Genomic DNA, 22,360 nt, shown 5'->3' on the forward strand with positions numbered 1-22,360 from the left:
TCCTCACCATGTTGGAAATCGGGGTTCAAAGGGGCCCAGTTGACCATCGTCTGGCCTTCAATAGTGGCCTCATCGGCAGGTGAGGCTCTTCACAGCAGGGAGAGAAACACGGTTACTCACAGCTACCGTGTAAAAACATGTGGCAACCCAAGGGGCGGGCGTGCGGGAGCTTTGCAACGACTGCCTGTGACGACAAGCCCTCGAAGGGTTAACCTTATCTTTTGTGATTCCCCGGCTCCCGCCTGCCCCTTTAATTGCTTTCACTTTCACCGGAGCGGAAGTTGGAAGAGAGAGCCCCTGGAAAGCAAGGTAGCGTGCTTGGGCTCCTCAATGTCCGGGGCCGAGGAGGCACCTTCTCCCGAAGACCGAATACAGTCGGGCGGGAGCAGCCGCCGCCACAGCGATGAGCAAAGACGCGGAGTGGCGAGACTCGCTGCTCTACTACTACTGCATCAAATTCGCGCTCTCCGCCTATTCCACCCTCTTCTCGGTAGGTGACTCAGGCGCGTCTTCCGCCTCCCGCCGTCGCTGGAAAGTCTCCGCAACGCCTTCCTCCTCCTCCTCTTGCCCGGGGCTCAAGGAATCGTGATTCTCGGGCTGGAAACCGCTCTGTGTGCGAGCGAGGGAGCGAGAGTGGGCTCTGCTTCCCGCCGACTCGCACAGAAGGATGGTTGTTATTGTCTCCATTTTGGTAGCTTAAAGCTGTCTGTTCCGGGCTTTGTTCCGCCTCAGTCGAACGAAATGAGCCCGAGGCACTGCCAATAATAGGTAGATAATAGAGAGAGCCCCCCCCCCCCCCTTAGACTCTGCTTGGAAGTGGTGCACGTTTAACACTGCGTCTGGTTTTCCATTGTCTCGGGCTCTCCTGTTTCTGTTTTGCGTGAGGCAGCGATGCGCGCACACACACGCGCACGCCCCTTTGGGTTGTGAATGGGCATCTTTGTAGGAACTGATCATGAGGGGGACTTCGCTCTCCCATCCTTCCCGTTGCGTTTTCAGGGAGCCCGATTCTTCTGGAGCAGTGGTGGCAGGCTGCCTGAACCAAGGCAGATAGAAAAGGGGAACTGGAAGTTCTCAACATCGGGTGGGATGCTCCACTGGGAGCTAGTGTAGCCCGGGGACCAAGCTGGGAACTGGGTTCTTCCCAACTGGCTCTGAGTCTTAATCTCTGCCAGACTTCACCAGGGCTTAGCCTCTGTTTCCATGGTTGGGGTTCAAGCCTGCAGTATAGGAAGTAAAAAAAGCTGCCTCTGAGTTGGTGCAGAGTGTGTTTTCTCACCTATATGGGCTGGCACCAAATGCTGGTAAAAAAAGTGGCTGAGGAGCAATGTTCCCTCTAAGCTGCAGAGTCTTGTGAGCAAAAATTCTACTTTGGGAGCTATGGGCATCGAAGCTGTGAGCGAGCGATTTGGCTGCCACATAGATTAGTTTGCTCTGGAGCCCTCCTTCCTGAGCTGAGACAAAAATGTGTGAGCCAGAGGCTAAAAACCTGTGAGCTAGCTCACACTAACTCAGCTTAGAGGGAACACTGCTGAGGAGGTGACTCTGATCTCTTGCTCTCCCCAAGAGTAGCTGTTGGAAATTTAAGTGAATTCTGCACCTGCCTTCAGGCAGCTGAGGTCAGCCACTTGACTTTGTGGCCTTCTCTCCATCCCCCCCCCCCCCTCAGAGTAAAGTAAGTTGTGACTCACAAAAGCGCACTGGAATACATGTGACATCTGTTTTATTCTGATATTGCTGAAATAGTAGTGAAGTACTCTAAAACTCTCAGCTTTGACAAATATATATTATTACTGCAATTGCATTAAGTGCACAGGTGACTTCTGTGAGCGGTGATGGCTTGCCCACCCAGCCACTTGAAAGACTAATGGATAGCTCTGCTTATCATCACAGAACAGTGCTACAGTTGGCTTATCTCAGCTACTGGCAGGGGAAGTTTTAGGTGTTTGTATGACCCCTTTTCTCCAATGCACTTGTGTTTGTTTGGCTAGTATTGTTCTGGACTGAGTTGTACTAAAAAGCAGCAATATATCAGTTGCATTTTTGTGAAAATAGAATCTAGCTGTAACTTTTTGACTAATGCTGGGGGGGGAAATGGCCCCAAAGTTACTTGGATTATTATAAAAGCACAGATAGATCTGTAAACAGATTAATTTGTACCTTGCATGGGAAGAGAATGAGGAGCAAGTCATAGGGGGGCTGTGAGGGCAGTCAGAGACAGGCTATCTGCCGTGGGGAATGTATGAAGTTGGTGGTGGGAAGTGTGGTCAAGCTGCAGCCTTACTTGGATTATTATAAAAGCACAGATATATCTGTAAACAGCCAGCTTAATTTGTACCTTGCATGGGAAGAGAATAATGGTTTGCTGTTGCCTGCTTCTGTGTAGCTACTCTGGAATTCTGTGGTGGTCTCCCATCCATGTACTAACCAGGGCTGACCCTGCTTAGCTTTGTGAGACCTGATGGTATTAGGCCAACCTGGACCCTCCAAGGCAGGGCATGCATGAAGTTACAGGGTGTATTAAAGGGGTGGCAGTGGTAAGGGAGGCCTTATCTTGGGAAGGTTGAAGTAAGAGATGGGGTGATGCTACAGAGCCTGCAGAGGAGAAGAGGGGAGATTGTTGAGTGGTGCAGGAAATTTGGCTTTTGAGCTGCGGTGGCTCAAGTGGTTAAGACGCTGAACTGCAGGCTGTGGAAGGTTGGTAGTTCAGCAGTTCGAGACCCGAGTGTGCCGCATGACGGAGTGAGCTCCCGTCTCTAGTTCCATCTCCTGCCAACCTAGCAGTTTGAAAGCAAGAAATTGCAAGTAGATAAATAGGTACCACTTCAGTGGGAAGGTAACAGCGTTCCGTGCACCTTGGTGTTTAGTCATGCCGGCCACATGACCACAGAAATGTCTTCGGACAGCGCTGGCTCTTCGGCTTTGAAACGGAGATGAGCACTGCAACCCTAGAGTCGGATTCGACTGGCTTTCAAGCAAAGGAAAGTTTTAATACATGCTGGTAACAATGCAAACCTTTACCTTTACCTTTTTACATTTGTTCATTAGGTGTGTTAACAAGGATAATAAAGAGGAAAGTTTTAATACATGCTGGTAACGATGAAGAGAGCACAGTGATATGCTACCAGTATATGAAGCTTGCATTTTGCAGTCAGATATGCACACCCCTGGATGCTATGCACAATTCAATTCTAATTTATGCCTGTGAAGAAGCAACAGAACTTTAGCTACTGTCATGGTATGATAGGGCATGGTCTGGCTAATTAAGAAAGGTTCAACCCACCACATGCAGTCAGAGTCCCGGCTACTGCCATAGCCACCAGCCCCTTGTGGTTGATTGGCCTTTTGCCAGGCCTCTGCTGCCAGAGGGCTTCATCCCCTTGCCATGGTACTCTGGCTTTCTGGTGGGGTTCTGTCCCATGAGTGGTGGTGTTGAAGGTAGTAGAGCTGCAAGCAAGTGGAGGCAGGTAAAGATTTGGGGAGAATCATTGAGCAAATAATATCAAACTGTCAGGCGTGTGTGTTGGGCCTTCTGGTATTAGGGTGGAGCATGGGTAGGTGGTATGGCAGTGGGAGGGGTGCTGGCTGGGGGAGATAGGTGAGGACAGGGAACTGCTATAGTCCTATTCTGCTTTTCCACCCAATTAGGGCCCTCAGGGTGGTAGACAATTTAAGAACATAAGAGACGCCAATGTTGGATCAGGCCAAAGGCCCATCCAGTCCACCACTCTGTGTCACACAGTGGCCAGAAATACCAGTGCCATCAGGAGGTCCACCAGTGGGGGCAGGACATTAGAAGCCCTCCCACTGTTGACCCCCCCAAGCACCAAGATGACAGAGCATCACTTGCCCCAGAGTCCCTATCTATACCTTGTGGCTAGTAGCCACTGATGGACCTCTGCTCCATATGCTTATCTAATTCCCTTTTGAAGCCGTCCATGCTTGTAGCCGCCACCACCTCCTGTGGCAGTGAATTCCATGTGTTAATCACTCTTTGGGTGAAGAAGTACTTCCTTTTATCCGTTCTAACCTGACCGCTCAGCAATTTCATGGAGTGCCCACAAGTTCTTGTATTGTGAGAAAGGGAGAAAAGTACCTCTTTCTCTACCTGCTCTATCCCATGCATAATCTTATAAACCTCAATCATGTCTCCCCTCAGTCGTCATTTCTCCAAGCTAAAGAGCCCTAAGCGCTTTAACCTTTCTTCATAGGGAAAGTGTTCCAACCCTTTTATCAATCTAGTTGCCCTTTTCTGCACTTATTCCAAAGCTATAATATCCTTTTTAAGGTGTGGTGACCAGAACATCAAAAGGCATCAAATCAACTTTAAGAATAGTGTGTGTGTGTATATATATATAGTATATAAAACCAGAGATTAAAAACAAACAAGGAGGATCTGTAAGAGAATGACAGACAAAACTGAAAAGTCTTCACCCACTGGCAGAAGACAATGATCAAGAGGGTTAGATGAATCTCCCTGGGGAGGAAATTCCATTAGTTTGGTGCCATAACAGTAGGCCCTTTCTTGGGTTGCCACCTGTCTAGCCTCAGATGACTGGGGGTCCCCTGAAAGTGATCATAATATTTGCGTGGGAGTAGAAGGTCCTTAATATATATGCGTCATGGCTGTCCCATCCATAGAGATGTCAGCAGAGGAATTCTTATTTTCTTTGTTTCAAACTTGTTGATCTGCATTGTCAGCTATGTAAAAAATAAGAGCTTTACTGTCAGAAGATCATGTGAGTATGGGCTTCTTTCACATAGAAGTTTTTCTCTGGCTTGGGTCTTGTTGTTTTTTATGCATCTGCATGCAGTTACCTCCTGCTTTGCCATGATCTTTCCCGAAACTGGTTTTGTTCAGTCTTTGGGAAAGATTGCAGTTAAAGCACCTTTGCACACTGTGTGGATAGGAAGGCGCACATTCTTGCAGATCCCACTCACATAAGTGCCATTTTCCTTGCCTCAGCTCCCTGTCTCTTTGCACCTCCCAAGTCACTAAGCATTAAAATAAATTAGTAATTGACATACTGCAGTATCTTAATGTTATAGAAATGTGTCAGTTGCATTGGCTATAGAGATGTCAGTTACAGATTCTGTTAAAGTCCCCCCTCCCCAGCCCTCCAGTGGCATGGGGGAAGACGTGGTGGTTGTGATGGACTGAGACCAACAATGCAAGAGGTAAAGTGTATTCTCTGTGGCGACAGAAGGGACACAGAATCGTTGCCATGTGGATGCTGACCCTGGCTTGCTAGACCTGAACATGGCTGGATGAATCTCCTAATGGCATTCTATTTCAGTTAGAGCTAGCCAGCTATAAAGTCCTTCAATAACTCTGAACTGGAAAATGGGGTTGCTGTCCCCCCCCCCGACTCTGTACTCTGTCTGCATATGCCTGTAGATCAAGATGTGTATCCGTGTTAGTCTGTCTGTGACAGTAAAAAAGAGCAAGAGTCCAGTGGCAAACAAAATTTGTGGCAGGGTATGAGCTTTTGATGGAGCTGCGGTGGCTCAAGTGGTTAAGACGCTGAACTGCAGGCTGTGGAAGGTCAGTAGTTCAGTGGTTCAAGACCCGGGTGCCGCAAGACAGGGTGAGCTCCTGTCTCTAGTTCCAGCTCCTGCCAACCTAGCAGTTTGAAAGCAAGAAATTGCAAGTAGATAAATAGGGACCACTTCGGTGGGAAGGTAACAGCGTTCCGTGCGCCTTGGTGTTTAGTCATGCCGGCCACATGACCACGGAAACGTCTTCGGACAGCGCTGGCTCTTCGGCTTTGAAACGGAGATGAGCACCGCAACCCTAGAGTCGGATTCGACTGGCTTTCGAGCAAGGGAACCTTTACCTTTACCTTTATGAGCTTTTGAGAGTCTCTGCTCACTTCTTCAGAAGTGACTCACAAAAGCTCTTACCCTGCCACAAATTTTGTTTGCCACTGGACTCTTGCTCTTTTTTTACTGCCACAGACAAACACATTAAGTACTCATCTTTTATACTGCATATGCCTGGCTTAGAAAGAGGCCAACTTTCACTTTATGGTCCTTATGTTTTGTTCCCAGCACAGATTAACGTTGCTCTGGCTTGCCAGTGCCGGATAAGTTGATCTCAGATGTGGTGTTGATGACCTTGAGGATGATTGTCCCAGGTCCCTTTAATATTCATGCTGTCAGGTCAAGGCATTCATGTCATTTATGACAACCATGGGAACTATCCCAACATATAATGGGCCCAATGCATTACAGAAGGCATATACGGAGACTTCTTTTTCTGTAGGGAGCAGTTAGGGACTCTGATGATCTGGGCCTTGGTCATGGTGTGATCACTGTCTGCTGAAGGCATGGTTGAACTTGTTGCATTCCCCTCACAGGGGATATGGACCAATTAGGGTGGGCCTGCCCTTGGAGACTGATAATCAAAGAAATTTTGCTTCCTGGATAATATGAGTGACTTAACTATTTAGGGGTACATAGAATCCCCTGTTTTCAGGGCAAAACAAAGTGTCTTACTTTCGGACTTTTCTAAGAATCATGGTGCCTACACCACAAACTTCAGTGCTCTAGTTTATCAGGTGATACATCAACACATTTTATTCCCCAGTTAGTGATACCGAAGTATCTTGTGTGTACACACACATTGATCCATCCAGAGTCTTTGAGATTGGGCACATGCAAAAATGTAAGTAGACACTTTGCATAAGTAGACAATGGGCTGTGTGTTGGGGGTCGAGTGGCAGATTATTGAATGCAAGGTGTCTTTCCTAGACCATTTCATTGTCAGTTTGGCCTCTCTGTACATGTTTGCACTGGTTGTGTGGCAGACTGGTAATCTAATGACGGAATTGTTTTACTGCTCAGTGAATCAAAGTTTGCTTGGCAAAAAGGTGTAATTTACAGATTGCACAGGCTTCCAGAAAAGGGAGTGGCAAAAATAAGAAAAGCGATAGTGTTCTGAGTTAGGTGTGTGTGTTACTTTTTTGTACTGGTAAATGAAGACTTCTGTCTTTGTTTCATGGAGCCCTCCTTGGAGCCTCACCACCTCCCCTTCCTCTCTGATTCCCTGTGATGGTGGTCATATTCTCTTATCCTGTGGATGCACGGATCAGATAGGTGTCAACTAAAGCAGTGACTCAGTGAGAGTACACATCTTCTCAAAGCAAGCAAGCATCCCTAGGAGAAAGTGAGGCTGGGGCATGCTGCTATTTTGGGGGAGGGGGAAGCATTCAAAAAAGCCAATTCCTTGCCCTGCAGAGGCTTCATAGGACTACTCTGCTGATGATTTGTTTCAGTATGACATCAGGGGCTTGCTGGCTTAGACTGTAAACACCATATCGATCTATCTGATCATCAGTGTCATCAGCCTGCTTGTCAGAGGGTAGCCTCCATAAACTATAGGAGCGATGTTTCCTGCAACAGCAAGGCACTCTTTAAAAGCACACCATTCAGTAGAGATGGGGAAATGGCTCAGTGGCAGAGCATTGTCCCTGGTTCAGTCCCCAACATCTCCAATTACAAGAAACAGGCAGGAGGTTGTGTAAAAGACCTTTGCTGGAGAGCTTCTGCCAGTCAGAGTAGACAATACTGACCTCAATAGACCAATGGTTTGAGGATATAACAGCTTCATGTGTTCAGTAAAGCAGCCCTGTGTAATTATTCACATTACAACTTTAGATGGTCCACTGGACAAGAAGCCTTTTGTTTTTCCACGAGAGAAAACCAGAAGTTCCTGAGTAAATGCCACAAATTTTTCCTTGCTGCTCATAATCATTCTGATTCTGCTTATGGGCCTTGTCAAACGTTGGATTGTGTTCCCTGAGGTATACATTGCATGTAGGAAAAGTTTTGTTCAGATCAGGTTTAATCTTATTGAGCCTTTGGAGTAGAAGGTGGTTCAAATGGGCTATATACAGGTGATATGTGTGGCCATCATCTCTCTGTGTGTTTGGCTACTTGTGCTCCAGTTTAGATTTCTTTAGAAAGGGTGGGGAATTATAAGGAAATGGCTGCTTACTTTTTTAAGGCTTAAGCTGAGGTTTCATTTGTTTCCTGCTGCAGGTAGTTAGAGCCCGGGAGTGGCTAGAGGGCAAGAGCCAAAGGCCCTTGGCTGACAGCCAGTGATCTTCATGGATTGCCCTCAGGAGATCCCAGGCCAGCCCTGGGTATTAAGTGTACATTTGTTTTTGCTGGTATTTTTAAAGCTGCTCTGGGTCCCCATTGTTGAGAAAAATGGGATAAGAAGTGTTCTAGATAAATACTAATTCAAATCTCTGATTGGGACCCAGTGGAAGGGTGGTGGTGTGTTGCTCTCATTTGACATTATAATGCTTGTATGTTGCCAGTAGGCACTACTGTAGTTGCCTCAACATAGGTTTTCACATACACAAAGATGGCAAGCAAATAGCGTTCTACTGACACTTAGTGACAGAACGCTGCATTAACCATCGCAGGAGTAAACATGTTGCAGATGATCAAAGAACTACATGGAATATGATTAAAGGGGGAAAGCTGCATGTGGGCTTGGTCATGTAAACTCACTATTAATGTTGCAGATGGTTTTATCGAAAGCTTTGTGTTGGGTAGTACAGCACTGCTTATTGGATGCTGTTGCCCGGGGAGCTTTTCTTGGATCATCTTGGAGCTTTGCCAATTTCCCTGATGGTGGTATGACAACTGTTCACTTGATGAGTCAGTGAAAAGGATCTGTTGGGAAACACGACAATGGTTTTGCTTTCTGCCATTTGATTTGCATTAATAAAATAATTAACACTGATCATTACCATAACTCAGTGTGGCCCACCATCGGCTAGACTGAAAGTGTTGTGACTGTCCATTTAGGTAAACTAGATTAAGCAAATGTGATGAAATGGCCAAAGCTTCTGTGCAGGCAAAGGAAGCTGAGAACCGAGGAGGGCTCATGCGGCAAAATAACAGCTTTACAGTGCAAAGGCAGGATGGAAGGGCCAGTTCATACAGGTGTTCAGTGCTTGATGTGGATGAGCCATCACAGGTTAAGCCCTGTGGACACAATGTTCATATTGCCTTGTTATCACCTCAAATGGAAATTCTTTTCCATGGGGGGAATTGCAAATTGTCTGGCATAAGGAATCCCCAACATGGTGCCTGTGGGTGCTCTGGTGTCCGCCAACACCTTTCCTGGCACCTGCCGACTGCTGTTAGAAAGGGAGCAGGGCTGGGTGTGGCTTTTGATTGGCTGGGTAGATTAAAAGGCATCCTGTTAGACAGAGCTTCTGCCTGAAATGTTGAAGAGTTACTATTAGAATCATATGTGTATGTATGTATCCTTGATCTGTGACTTTCGGTGGTTAGCTCTGCCTTCTGCACCCGTTTTGTGATTGGCTCCACCTACTTTGTTTTTATTTATTTATACATTCAATTTATAGCCCGCCCTCCCCGCAACGCGGGCTCAGGGCGGCTCACAATCAGGCATACGCCAACACATAAAACACAATTAAAACCATTTAAAATCATTTCTACAATATTACAACATTATTATTAAGTGCTCGGGATGTTCCGAATAGATCTTCCATAAAGATGACGTATTAATACTGTTATACCCACTCAGTGCTGTCTGTTCCGCATTGACGCTGTCGTTCTTCCTTCCAGGGCCAGATAGTGATGGTACAGTAGTGGCGGCTTCTACTCAAACGCCTGGCGGAAGAGCTCCGTCTTGCAGGCCCTGCGGAACTGTGCAAGGTCCCGCAGGACCCGGATCTTCTCCGGGAGCTCGTTCCACCAGGTAGGAGCCGCCACCAAGAAGGCTCTGGCCCTGGTAAATGGGGCCTGGCATCGCCAGGAGATGTTGCATCCCCGATGGTAGTGCTCTTGGAGGGACATATGGGGAGAGGCGATCCCTTAGGTATGCTGGACCCCGGGCATACCTTTGGCAGCTATTTTGTGTTGTGCCCACCACCCTGTGTCAGAATTTCAATGCTGCCCACAGGCTCAAAGAGATTGGGGACACCTGATCTAATAAAGTATATTCATTAGATGAAGCCTACTTCTTGTAAATAGCAGCCATTTGTACCCCTCCCTCCTTTCTAGAGAGACGTGCTTGTCGCCTCAGTGCCCAGAGGAAAGGGCTGGCCTTGTCCTTCTGCTACTGCCGCCGAAGTGGGCTGGTTTAAAAGCTTCCCATGCTCACTTCAGCAGACACATTGGTCTGTTACTGAAGGACTGCCTGTGTAGAATTTGTGCCTGGATATCTCCTCAATCTTAGCGTCTTGCTTAAAGACCACAGCAAATTGTGGGTCAATAAAGTCTGATTTCCAAGTGAGCACAATATGCAGGAACCTACAGTGTTTTTATTGCTTACATAGTGTTTAAGTTTAGCCAATGCTTATACTTAGAATGTCCATGCTGTTTGGAATACAGGTGAATTTGTCAGTGGCTTCACTGAATGTCTTAAGCCAAAGGTGTTTGTTTTTTTAAAAAAAATCAGTTTAAAATGTCTTTGCTTTAAAAAAAAAGAAAGAAAATTATTCAATAGACATGACTGTGAAGCAGAACCTTCCCCATAAGAACTTAAGAAAAGCCCTGCTGGGTTAGACCAGTAGGGCATCTAGTCTACCATCCTGTCTCACACAGTGGCCAACGAGTTCCTCTGGATGGTCAACAACAGGGCATGTCCTTCCTTAGTCATGTCGCTCCTTAGTCGTCTCTTTCCTAAACTGAAAAGTCCCAGACTCTTCAGCCTTTCCTCATAGGGAAGGTGCTCCAGCCCACTAATCATCTTGGTTGCCCTTCTCTGTACTTTTTCTAGCTCTGCAATGTCCTTTTGAGATACGGTGACCAGAACTGTACACAGTATTCCAAATGAAGCTGCACCTTAGAGCTATACAGGGGCATTACAATTTTGGCTGTTTTATTCTCAATCTCTTTCCTGAGAATCTCTAACATAGAATTTGCTTTTTTCACCACTGCAGCACACTTGATTGACACTTTTATTGAGCTATCCATTACAACTCAAAGATCTCCCCCCCCCTCAGTCTCAACAAGTTCAGACCCTACTAGCTTATACTTGAAGTTGGGATTTTTTTGTTCCAATGTGCATCACATTACAATTACCCTTACTGAACTTCATTTGCCACACTGTTGCCACTTACCCAGTTTGTGGAGGTCCTATTGGAGCTCCTCCCAGTCAGCCTTGGTTTTTACCATCCTGAATAATTTTGTGTCACCTGCAAACCTGGCCACTACACTACTCAGCCTTGGTTCCAGATCATTTATGAATAAATTAAAGCGTATCAGCCCCAATACCAATCCTTGCGGGACCCCACTGCTTACTTCCCTCCATAATGAGAACTGTCTGTTGATTTCTGTTTGCTTCCTGTCATTTAACCAGACCTGTTCTCTTATCCCATGACTGTTAAGTTGATGCATGAGTCTTTGGTGAGGTACCTTGTCAAAAGCTTTTTGAAAGTTCATGTATATAATGTCTACTGGGTCACCATTGTCTACATGCTTGTTCACTTTCTCAAAGAACTCCAAAAGGTTGGTGAGGCAGAACTTCCCTTGGCAGAAGCCATGCTGATTTTCTCTCAACAGGCTTTGTTCCTCTATGTGCCTAACAATTCTATCTTTGATTACAGTTTGTACTAATTTGCCTGAGACAGATGTTAGGCTGACTGGCTTGTAATTTCCTGGTTCCCCTCTGGATCCCTTTTTAAAGATTGGCGTCACATTTGCTACTCTCTAGTCTTCTGTTACAGCAGCTGAATTTAGAGATAGTTGATCTACTAACCCATATATATAAACTATCTCACGTCTCAGTTCCTTAAGAATTCTCAGCTGTATGCCATGAGGACCTGGAGACCTACTGTTTTTTAATCCCCCCCATTGGTCTAGAAGTTCATCTCTCATCACCACAGTTTGGCTCAGTGACTCCCTTCCTGAAACTAGGGGATGTGGCATGGGTACATGCCCCACACTTTCCACAGTGGACACAGAAGCAGAAGAGTCATTGAACTTCTCTGCTGTCTCCCCATCTTCCTTTAGTAATCAATTGTAATAGGAAGAGATCGCCACCTGAAGGCTGGCAGCCCTAATGTTGAGGGAAGCTTAATGTTTTGAGAAGGCCAGCAGAATTTCTTGTTTTTGTTATTTTAGTACATTTCTGCTCTTCTATGCTAATAGGTCTGTGAACAGTTCATTCTTCTTCTCTTTAGCCAGTTTATCAGAGGTCATTTCCCTCCAGAGATCCCTCACAAATACTTGAGGGGAAAATAGATTCTACTTAGAGTCCAGAACTCTGTCTGGGATTGGGGGGAGATGTGGGGAAATTCTGGTCACTCAGTGGTGAAGGGAAGACTCTGCATGTGCTTGTTAATTTGGCCGTGTGTTTCTGCCACACAGTTTCCCTTGAGGAAAGCCTGGCTTGCAAGTCCTCTGGAGACGCCTGGTGCAAGATCTTCCAGGGTTTCACTTGGTCTTCTGAAGAGCCAACAATTTCTCCTTGAATGAACTTTGTCATTATACCCAGGTAGATCAGTAAGTCATCATGGTGGTGCTGGTACCCATAGGCCATGGAGCCATGCCCTGCGGGGTCGCCATTTTTGTTTGTCTTGCCTTTGATAGATAACAATAGCTGCATCTGCATGGAGACACTGATGGGGAAAATTCAGCTACTGGGTTTCAGCCTGTTGTATTACTGTTAATGGTAACAAAATAAAAGCAGTGACAAACTCTCTCTTTTTCCCCCCCCCCCCCCCAGCTTGTTTATTATATACTTAAATTTTACTTCCTGCTTATTGACTGATTTTCAGGTTCATTTCTGTAGTCAGTGGAATTGTAAAAGTTGAGGAGTTAACTTTTTGGCAGGTTGTCTGTTTTAACAATTTTTTAAAAAAATCCCTATTCATGGTGTTATTTCTCTTGAGCTGTTATGATTGTCTTACATTTTTGAGACATCCCTGCTGTCCCAGAATTGAGAAGATGGCCTTCCAAACCTTCTATGAGATAATTAATTGCATAGAAAATGGCCATATTGTAATTAGGGAAATTGCTATTTTGCGGCAGGCCTGCACAGGCTCACAGCAGTAGCCGATTTGGCTGTTAAGGCCGCTGCGACTTCTGTTTGCACTGTATAAAGGAGATCTTTAGGCAGTTGCTGTGCAATTATGGAGGGTTTACTGGCAAAGTCTGTTATGCCTGGTATTGTATAATGGAGTGTATGTAGCAAAACCAATGTCTTCCAAATTATACATCTGACAGTTGAACGCTAATTGAATTCACATTGTAAAGTTCTACCAGTGGGAATCTAAGGGAGGGGGAAGGTCTGCAGGAGATGAGGCATGCAGTTCCTACCCTGAAAGCTGGCCCATACTTAACAGCTGTGGCCATTGTTTCCACCTGGTTTCATTGTGACCGCCAAAGTTGGCTGATCAAAAGGAATACAAACCATGGAAGCAGTGTGAAAGTGTGGGCTTTTTTCCCATGGGCAGGGAGATTTTTTTGACATGGAGGAATGTTCAAGTATAATCCTCGCAGCTGAAATATCGTGGCCCATGGCATCCCCCCCCTTTTTTTGACCCCATTGGGATATGCAATAGGGAGTAAGTATTGTAGTCATTATGTATCCTGTGAGATGTGCATTTTTGCCTAAACTGTTTTAACTGTTTACTTTTACTGCACTTGTGCCTTAATTGTTTTAACTTGTATTTTTATTGCACTTTTGTGCCTGTGTAAGCTGCCCTGAGCCCGCGTGCGGGGAGTTGTTGTTGTTCAGTCGCACAGTCGAGTCCGACTCCTCGCGACCCCATGGACCAGATCCCGCCAGGCCTTCCTGTCTTCCGCCGTCCTCTGAAGTTTGCTCAATTACATGTTCGTTGCATCTATGACACTGTCTAACCATCTCATCCTTTGCCGTCCCCGTCTTCTTTGACCTTCAGTCTTTCCCAGCATCAGGGTCTTCTCCAGTGAGTGCTCCCTTCTCATTTGGTGGCCAAAGTATTTGAGCTTCAGTTTCATTATCTGGCCTTCCAGGGAACAGTCAGGGTTGATTTCTTTTAGGATTGACTGATTTGATCTTCTTGCAGTCCAAGGGAGGGCGGGGTATAAATGAAATAAAATAAATAAGCAGTCTGAAAAGGTATAGTTGTTGGAACTCTCTGTCAGATGATATATTTCCATGTGTAGATCAGCTATTAGTGTCCATCTTCAGGTGGGAGAGAGGGGTTCAAGAACAACAGGAGTCTCAGAGTTGTGCTGATCCCTCTTGTGGTGTATCCTTCAGTTCTATGAGAAGAAATGGTGATTAGTTTCCCTCCTGGTTAAAGTTCTGAGAGCATCTCAGACCTGGAGTACACATACAGCAGAACAGGGTGGTGAAACAAGTGGTATCCCAGCAGGTACACGGTGGGAGATGCCATTTTTGAAATTATATATATATTTAAAAACCTCTCTGAAAATAAAACTTTTGTGGGGAGATACGTTCTTGCCTGGCCTCCTTGCAGTGCTCGTTTTCCACTTGTTGGGCATTCTTCTACACAAGGCAGTATTTAAAAATGTGATTTTTCTCCCTCCATGCCAGTCTGCTGTGGTCTATCCTACCACCTCCAGATCTCTTTCTGACTCATACATAGACAAGGTCTAAGAGCTGAACAGTGTAGTTAAGGTAGTGTTGCCAACCTCCAGGTGGTGGCTGGAGATTTCCTGGGATTACAATTGATCTCCAGGTGACAGATCAGTTCCCCTGCATAAAATGGCTGTTTTGGAAGGTGGACTGTATGACATTATACCCAGATGAAGTCCCTTCCCAGCCTGGAGCTGGCAACCTTAGGTCAAGTCAAGAATGGCACTGTGAATGGCCATCTTTCTGGGGAGAGGGTGGATCAGAGGGCAGTCTTCCCCTCAAGTCAGTTAAATCCATAGAACATGAGATGCTTAATCTTGGAGTCATGTGTTCCTATAGAGCAAACTGCAAAAGAAATGGCTGTAATGCAAGATGTCTGATGCAGTTCATCTTTGGTTAAAATGAATCCCAGAGAGGGGGAGGGAAGAGAGGCTCTTCAATAAGGCAAGGTTGGTTGCTACTGCTTGGCTGACCTTTTAAGTAATGGAATTAAATTGGTGTCTGGTGAGCAAAGAAGTATTTCATGCTTTCCTGTCAATAATTGCTAACTGCAGATACTTTGCTGACTTGTCAGTCTTGGACTAAAAAGTGGGATTTATTTTCCATGTGCCTAAGAAATGTGCATCCTTGTGAGCACTTCAAGGAAGGGTCCCACTTCCTGGTATCACCAATTTAGCATGGTATCGCCATATTTGTGTATCATTGCCAGTTTTATATCCATGGAATCTGTGAGATACTTCGTACAAATCCCAGTTTCCTTTTTGTAACCAAAAAGAAGGGGCCTATTTCTCACCACAGCAGAGAGGAAGAGGTAGTTTACCTAGTTGGTTGATGGGAAAGCTTTGAAAGGCCAGTGGAAGAGATGCTTTATCACCAGGGCTATTTTTGGGCCAGAACGCACTGGAACAGCATTCTGGCTGGTGTCTGAGCCAGCCCCACCCCACCAAGAGCACTACTGCCGCTCCCCACCTCTGCTGGCTCTTGCTGTTCTCTTCAGCCTGGGGCAGGTTGCTACTCCATGCAGGGCCCGCCATCCTGGGCCCTCTCCTGCTTCCAGCAGCCCTGGGCCCACCGCCCCACGTACTTCATGGCCCACACCTTCCGGAACCTGCTCATCTGAGCACCCGGCTACGATGGCACCTCCTCACCTGGCCTCCGATGTGCATCACAAGCAGTAAGTCCCAGCGTCCCCCCCGCCACCTCCCCCCCCGGCCTCGCCAAGCCCTTGCAACGGGGGTGCCTAAGAGTATTAAAATGCTGGGTTGGTTGTGTGTGTATGTGAGAAAGATAGAGATCCAGGCTGAGTCTTAAAATGCAGGAGGGGGTGAGAGAGAGAGCGAGAGCGCTAGGCTGAGTCTTAAAACGCTGGGTTGGTTGTGTGTGTGTGAGAAAGATCAAGATCCAGGCTGAGTCTTAAAACGCGGGAGGGGGGGTGAGAGAGAGCTAGGCTGAGTCTTAAAACTCTGGGTTGGTTGTGTGTGTGTGTGAGAGAGAAAGATCGAGATCCAGGCTGAATCTTAAAACGCGTGGGGGGGGGGGTTGTGTGAGAGAGCTAGGCTGAGTCTTAAAACGCTTACTGTCTCTAAACACAGAATATTGTTTTACACAGAAAAACCTGTTAGTATGCAGGAGTCAAAAATAACAATCTTGTGCCACCTTAAAATGCATAAGAGATCATGAGCCAGAGACAAGTTAAGTGGCATTAGATTCAGAGAATGTGCAGAGGATGTACATTGAAATCACGTGAGTTATAGACTGATGTGCATAGTACATTACCAGGGTTTTAGATACTAATGCTGCATAGGTCTGTGATGTTAAGCACCACCAACCTAGTTCAGTTTGTTCAATAAGACACAAGTTTAAACACTAAACCCAATACTAAAAAAAGTGAAACCTCATATGTGGAAATGTGTTCACTGTTTTGATCACAGTTTACCAATTCAAATTGGAAGTATGCAGGGGTAGGCAAACTTTCTGAACTGGGTGTTGGAAAAAAATTCAATGTCTGCCTGTGCAGTTGTTGGAGTGCTGGCAGACCAGAAAGGGGTGGGGAGTAAATAAGGGCCAAACATACTGCATAGGACACATGCATCAGATGCATAGAAATATGAAACGAAAACTGTTTTAGAGATGTCAGTGTGCAGAGCAGTAGTTTTGCTTTGGATACACACATACAGGAAGCTGATTGCATTGGATGAAAATAATATTTGTGCAATGCCTGGTCCTCAGAGATGCTTTGAGTCGTATCTGAGCTGGGAGACAATGTTATGCAGTTAGAGGTGCTCCGAAATAAAAGTACCAATTAAAGTTCAGCATCCCTTTATGACTCTGTCTATCTGGCAAGCCCGAGCCGTGATCCACAGTGCACTATAGTTGCCAATTGCTTAGACAGCAACAGCATGGAATGAGTATCAAGTGGGAAATTATTTTTATAGAGTGGCTCCCCATGTGGGTTGTAGCACCTTCCTTCTCTTGCCAGTTTGGTGTAGTGGTTAAGTGCACGGATTCTAATCTGGGAGAACTGGGTTTGACTCCCCACTCCTCCAGTTGCAGCTGCTGGATGACCTTGGGCAAGCCATAGTTCTGTCAGAGCTGTTCTCTGTCTCAAGGACAGTTCTCTCAAAGCTCTCTCAGCCCCGCCTACCTCACATGGTGTGTGTTGTAGGGAGGGGAAGGGAAAGGAGTTTGTAAACCACTCTGAGACTCCAAGTGAACTGCGGGGTATAAATCCAATCTCCTCCTTCTCCTCCTCCTCCTCCTCCTCCTCCTCCTCCTCCTACTACTACTACTACTACTACTACTACTACTACTACTACTACTACTACTACTACTACTACTACTACTACTACTACTACTACTACTACTACTACTACTACTACTACTACTACTACTACTACTACTACTACTACTACTACTACTACTACTACTACTACTACTACTACTACTACTACTACTACTACTACTACTACTACTACTACTACTTCTTCTTCACAACCCCTTGGCTTATAATTGTATTTTCAAATGGCCATTCCTATTAGAACTTTACACTTCAGAATCAGCGTGCTTATTAAACCTGTGTACTGGTGATCAGTAACTAGATTTGTTAGTGAGGCAACTTATCTCTTTCTCCCCCCACCAGATATTTTTGTTCTTGTGCAAATGGTGAAAATGGATGTAATAAAAGGCCAGAGGGGACTTTGATTAGTTTATTTGAGAGCCAGTTTGGTGCAGTGGTTAGGAGCATGGAGCATGGACTCTTAATCTGGGATAACCAGGTTTGATTCCCACTCCTCCACATGCAGCTGCTAGTGTGACCTTGTGTCAGTCACAAGTTCTTTCAGTGGCACGTAAAATGAGATTCTGATGTGCCTGACATGGAAACATTAGAGTTAAATTTCAGCATCACAATTAACAGGATTTTTCAAAATGCTTTGTGATTTGTGTTTTTCTGTTTGAGAAAGAAAATCAGAGATAAGTTCCAGAGGGTTTATTGAGATGTTTGCTTATGTTACTGTTAATGTTACTTTTAAAATAAATATAATATTATTAAAGTATGGAATTGGAAACTTTAAAAAAATGTTTTTATTGATTTTGTCAAAACTGTTTTGACAATAAACAATGTAAACAGAATAAGAAGCAAAAAGTGGGTGCGACTGGATGACAACACTTCTGGTAACATAGGGGTGTGGCCTAATATGCTAATGAGCTGTGATGTCAGGGGTGTGGACTAATATGCTAATAAGTTCCTATTGTTGGGTGTGGCCTATTATGCTAAGAGAGTCTCAGCTCTCCTTCCCTTATAATGAGCTGTATCCTTCTTCTTCCCCTCCCCAATTCTTGAATACATGTGTAGCGCCTTAGATTTTATATGGTTTTAAATTGTTTAAATTTTTTTTGCAAACTGCCCTGAGCCTGCCTCGTCAGGGAGGGTGGGTTATAAATCTAACAAATAAATAAATAATACATTAAAATACTTAACCTAGCATTGCTGGCAGAGGTGTCCTAGTAGATATTTACTAATTAAACCATGACCCATTCAGATCAAAATGACTTATGTCATTTGAAAGTGGGTAGAATCCTAGTGGTTTTAGGTGCCTCCCTGCCTGGTTTTTATTTTGTGGATGGCAAGAGGAGCTGGAACAGTGAGGGCTTTAGAAGTGATTCAGCAGTTGTGTCCCATCCAGAGCTATGAAAAAGACTTCCAAATCATACTAAAACTATTGCTAACATTCAGGAATGGGGAGATGCTTTCTGACCAGGCTCTTCTTCTGGGGCTTTGCTGTCTGGTTTCAGTTTCTTGGGAGGCAGAAAGGCCTGGTGAAGCATGAGGAGAGCGTCAGCTAGGGTTGCCAAGTGCTTTTTTAGCCGCAGTGGGGGACTCCTGGCTGGCGGCTGGAGTGCGCGCGCGCGCGCTGCACGCACATCACTCGGAAGTGACGTGACAACGCCGGGCACGCAGAGGGCGGGGCCACGACCATCTGAGAGAAAACCATAGAGTTTTCCCTCGGATGACTGTGGCCCCGCCCCCAGCGTGCCTGGCGTGGTCACGTCACTTCCGGGTGACGTGCATGTCGGGGAACGGGCCTCTGGGGCGGGGGTTTCCCCGCCCCCCGGGGGGACTTGGCAAGTCTAGCGTCAGCAGATATGTATGTTGTCTTGTTTTTATTATCCTGGGCAGAAGGAAGGATGGGGCAGTGAGGGTTTTAGCAGTGACTTGGCACCAACTGGTATATGTGTGACAAGTGTGCCTGCCATTCAACCAGAAGACACGCCACCAAACAGGATTGTCTCATCTGGCTTTTCTGTATGCAGCTTTCCCACTTTCTGTAGTTGTTGCATCATTTCACTGGCTTGGGGAAGCTTTCTAGTGCTATCAAAGCACAGGTCTTGTTTGCCTAACTGTAATGATACTATGCCTTGATACTATGCCTTTAAATATTGCACCACACTGTGGATTTGGCCAGGGCATATAAAGAGCATTTTGTAATGTTTCTTTTATGTCTACAACCATAATGTAACAGCAAGGTGTTTTGTTATCTAAGGGTGAATAATTGCTAGGCGGGTAGTGGAAAAGCTTTGACTGCACATTCTGAAAGGCATGGTGGATGTGGGAAGGCTGAGGCACAAATGCTGTGGCTCTTCCCCATTAGGCAGGGAGTGCTAGCCAACCCCCAGGTATAGCAGCTTACCAAAGGGAAACACTTTGCTCATACTAACTGGCAGGCAGGGCACCGCAAAGACAGTGAGTAACAGAGACCCAGCCTTCTCCTGCCCTTTTCTTTCCAGAGACTGTTGGAAACATTTGTTTGATTTTTATCTAATGTGCTTTTGTACTGCATGAGTAGAGACTTGAGAAGTCATCTTGCTATTTTACACAGGCACACACACACTAGTCCACATGAGATGTGAGAGATCACAGTTGAAGGATTAGAGCTCTGTGTGTGCAAGAATTATTGATTCAGGAGGATCTGAGATCTGTCCAGGTCTGTAATGCAAAAGCTATAAGTAGGTATACTTTCCCCCAGTACAAATCCATGCCCTTAGATTCCATGAGCCCCAGGAGGAGGAGACAGGCAGCCTTGCTCAATTATGCATATGGAAAGTAGGTCTGGAGGGTGCTGCCAGGGAAAGAGACCCTGCAAGTCTAGTAACAACTTGAAACAAGTTGTTGTAAGTGCTTGGGAACTAGCTCAGGGGCTGACATGTTCTTTATCTTACTAGCCAAAGCCTTTTTGTCTTGGAAAGTTCTTGATGTCTCTTATACTTTTATCTGGTTGCCTCCTTCTGTGTTTTCTTCTCTCCAATCTACTCATTCTTCATCTCCTTTTGCTGTGTCTTAACAATATGCTGGTGAATTTTTATGCTTGATGCATATATTTTCTCACAGCCAGGCACCATCACAAAGTCTTGAAGAAATTTTCTGGAAGGCTGTGATTAGTTAAAGCTTAGCTCCCTTTCCATGTGTCCTGCATTTTTGTAAAAAGAGGTGCACCCCCACCTCTACCTAAGGTTCATGGGAAAGGAGAGAAAAGCTTTCCTTGATGTCACTTCCATTTGCAAATGAGATCCTTCCTTCCTTCCTTCCTTCCTTCCTTCCTTCAATCTGTCTGAAATTTGGGGAGGAGGGTGAAAAGTACAATCATCCAAGTTCTAGGGGAAGTCAACAAGTAGATATGACATTTCCTTTTGTAATCTAAAGCAGATGACAATGTGACTGGTTACCTAATATAATTAGTTTGAATTCTGATGTTCAACAATCCAATTCAAGTTCTTGAAGTGGCACAGAACTCCACTTCAGGTCTTAATTTCTTACTCTCTTCATATGTTCTGCCATTGTTTTCCCCCCTTCAGTGAGTACTGAATGTTTCTCTGATCATGTGCCCACTCTGCCTATACCTCCATACTTTTTATTCAGATCATTTTCTCATGTGCCTGACTCACACAGATGTATATCACCTGTTTTGGCTAGTGGCAGAGATGTCAAACTCATTGTCACGAGGGCTGGATCTGACATAAATGTCACTTTGTCAGGCTGGGCTATGTTTGCCATAAAATGTCATGCCAGGTACCAGAGATATAAACTTTATAAAGGGCACAGGCAAACCCAATTGATATTATTTTTACTCAGAATATAAAGATGCTGAAAACATTAACATTCTTACAGTATTTCCTTACAGTATCTCCCTGATGCCTGCCCTCCCACTTTCACCTGCCCTTACACATTTGCACTGGGACAGTATATAGGGACATAATGCACAGCCTCTGTGCACCAGTTGCACCATAATGCACCGGTAGCTCACGGGCCAGATAAGAGCTCTGGATGGGCTGGTTCTGGCCCACAGGCCATATGTTTGACACCCTGGGACTACTAAATTTGTGACCCATCTCCACTGAAAAGCATTGTGCTTGAGGTGATACAGCTTTTAAACTGTGTTATGGAACTCAATTGATGTTACTTTCAGCAAGTAGTGAGCATTTATGTTTGTTGTCTGCCGATATTTTACTTTACAAGTACATTCATCTGCTGACAGCTGCTGTTGTGCTCTGCTATCCAAGCTCTTCCAGGCTGAAGTAAAACAGTCTGCCTTTCCTTTTCCGTCCACCACATTAATGCAGGGGGGAGGGTGGCTGCTTAAATCTCTGCCCTCAATACTGCATGACTTACTTATTCCACAGAAGTATATTGGATTTTTGCAAGCAGTTGTTGGGATAGTGACAGCTAGTAAGACTAGTTGCTGTTTTTCGATGTTCCAGACCATGTTGCATGGAAGTCATGGGTGAAGTTGGTTTGTAGAGTGGACAGGTCTGGGCTAAAGCTGGGTGGCCTCTCCACTGCATCTGGACCAAGCCCCATCCCTGAGCATCTTTCTTTGGTAAAGTAATTAGTAATTGAATTCGTTTTGTCACTTTATGCTGCTTTGGCTAAATAGTTAGATGAGAACACAATAAATAAATGTGTATTTCTGGACAGTGTTCCCCTAGCCCTAATTTGTGAGAAGTTCCATGGTTAGCACTTACCTGGATTGGTTGTCTTGGAGGAAAGTGCTATTTGTTGTTTCTGTAGTACTTGTGCTTTATTTAAAGACTAGAAATAAGGCCCGTTGTGGAAATAAATACAACGGGAGCTAGAAAGAGGCTCTGGGAGAGTGCTCTGGCTTTGGGCAAACAGTGTCAGTTTGCTGTGGTGACCTCAGCAGGGTATAATGACAGAGTCCACTGTTTTCTCCACAGGGACTGATCTGTGCTACCCGAAGAGCAGTTGTAATTTTGAGTGATCTCTAG

The 22,360-nt window shown here is 45.4% G+C and overlaps 1 protein-coding gene across 1 annotated transcript in view; it reads left to right on the top strand.

Moving 5' to 3' along the window:
• The first annotated feature begins 403 nt into the window (after window positions 1–403).
• Window positions 404–22,360, top strand: part of LOC107118731 (tetraspanin-15-like) — a 179,672-nt gene continuing 157,715 nt past the window's right edge. The window contains exon 1 of the mRNA XM_015421085.1: window positions 404–490. Coding sequence (XP_015276571.1) covers window positions 404–490 — 87 coding nt within the window. The remainder of the gene's footprint in view (window positions 491–22,360) is intronic.

This window comes from Gekko japonicus, unplaced genomic scaffold (assembly GCF_001447785.1).
Source record: "Gekko japonicus isolate JY-2015 unplaced genomic scaffold, Gekko_japonicus_V1.1 scaffold13, whole genome shotgun sequence".
Classification (NCBI taxonomy): domain Eukaryota; kingdom Metazoa; phylum Chordata; class Lepidosauria; order Squamata; family Gekkonidae; genus Gekko; species Gekko japonicus.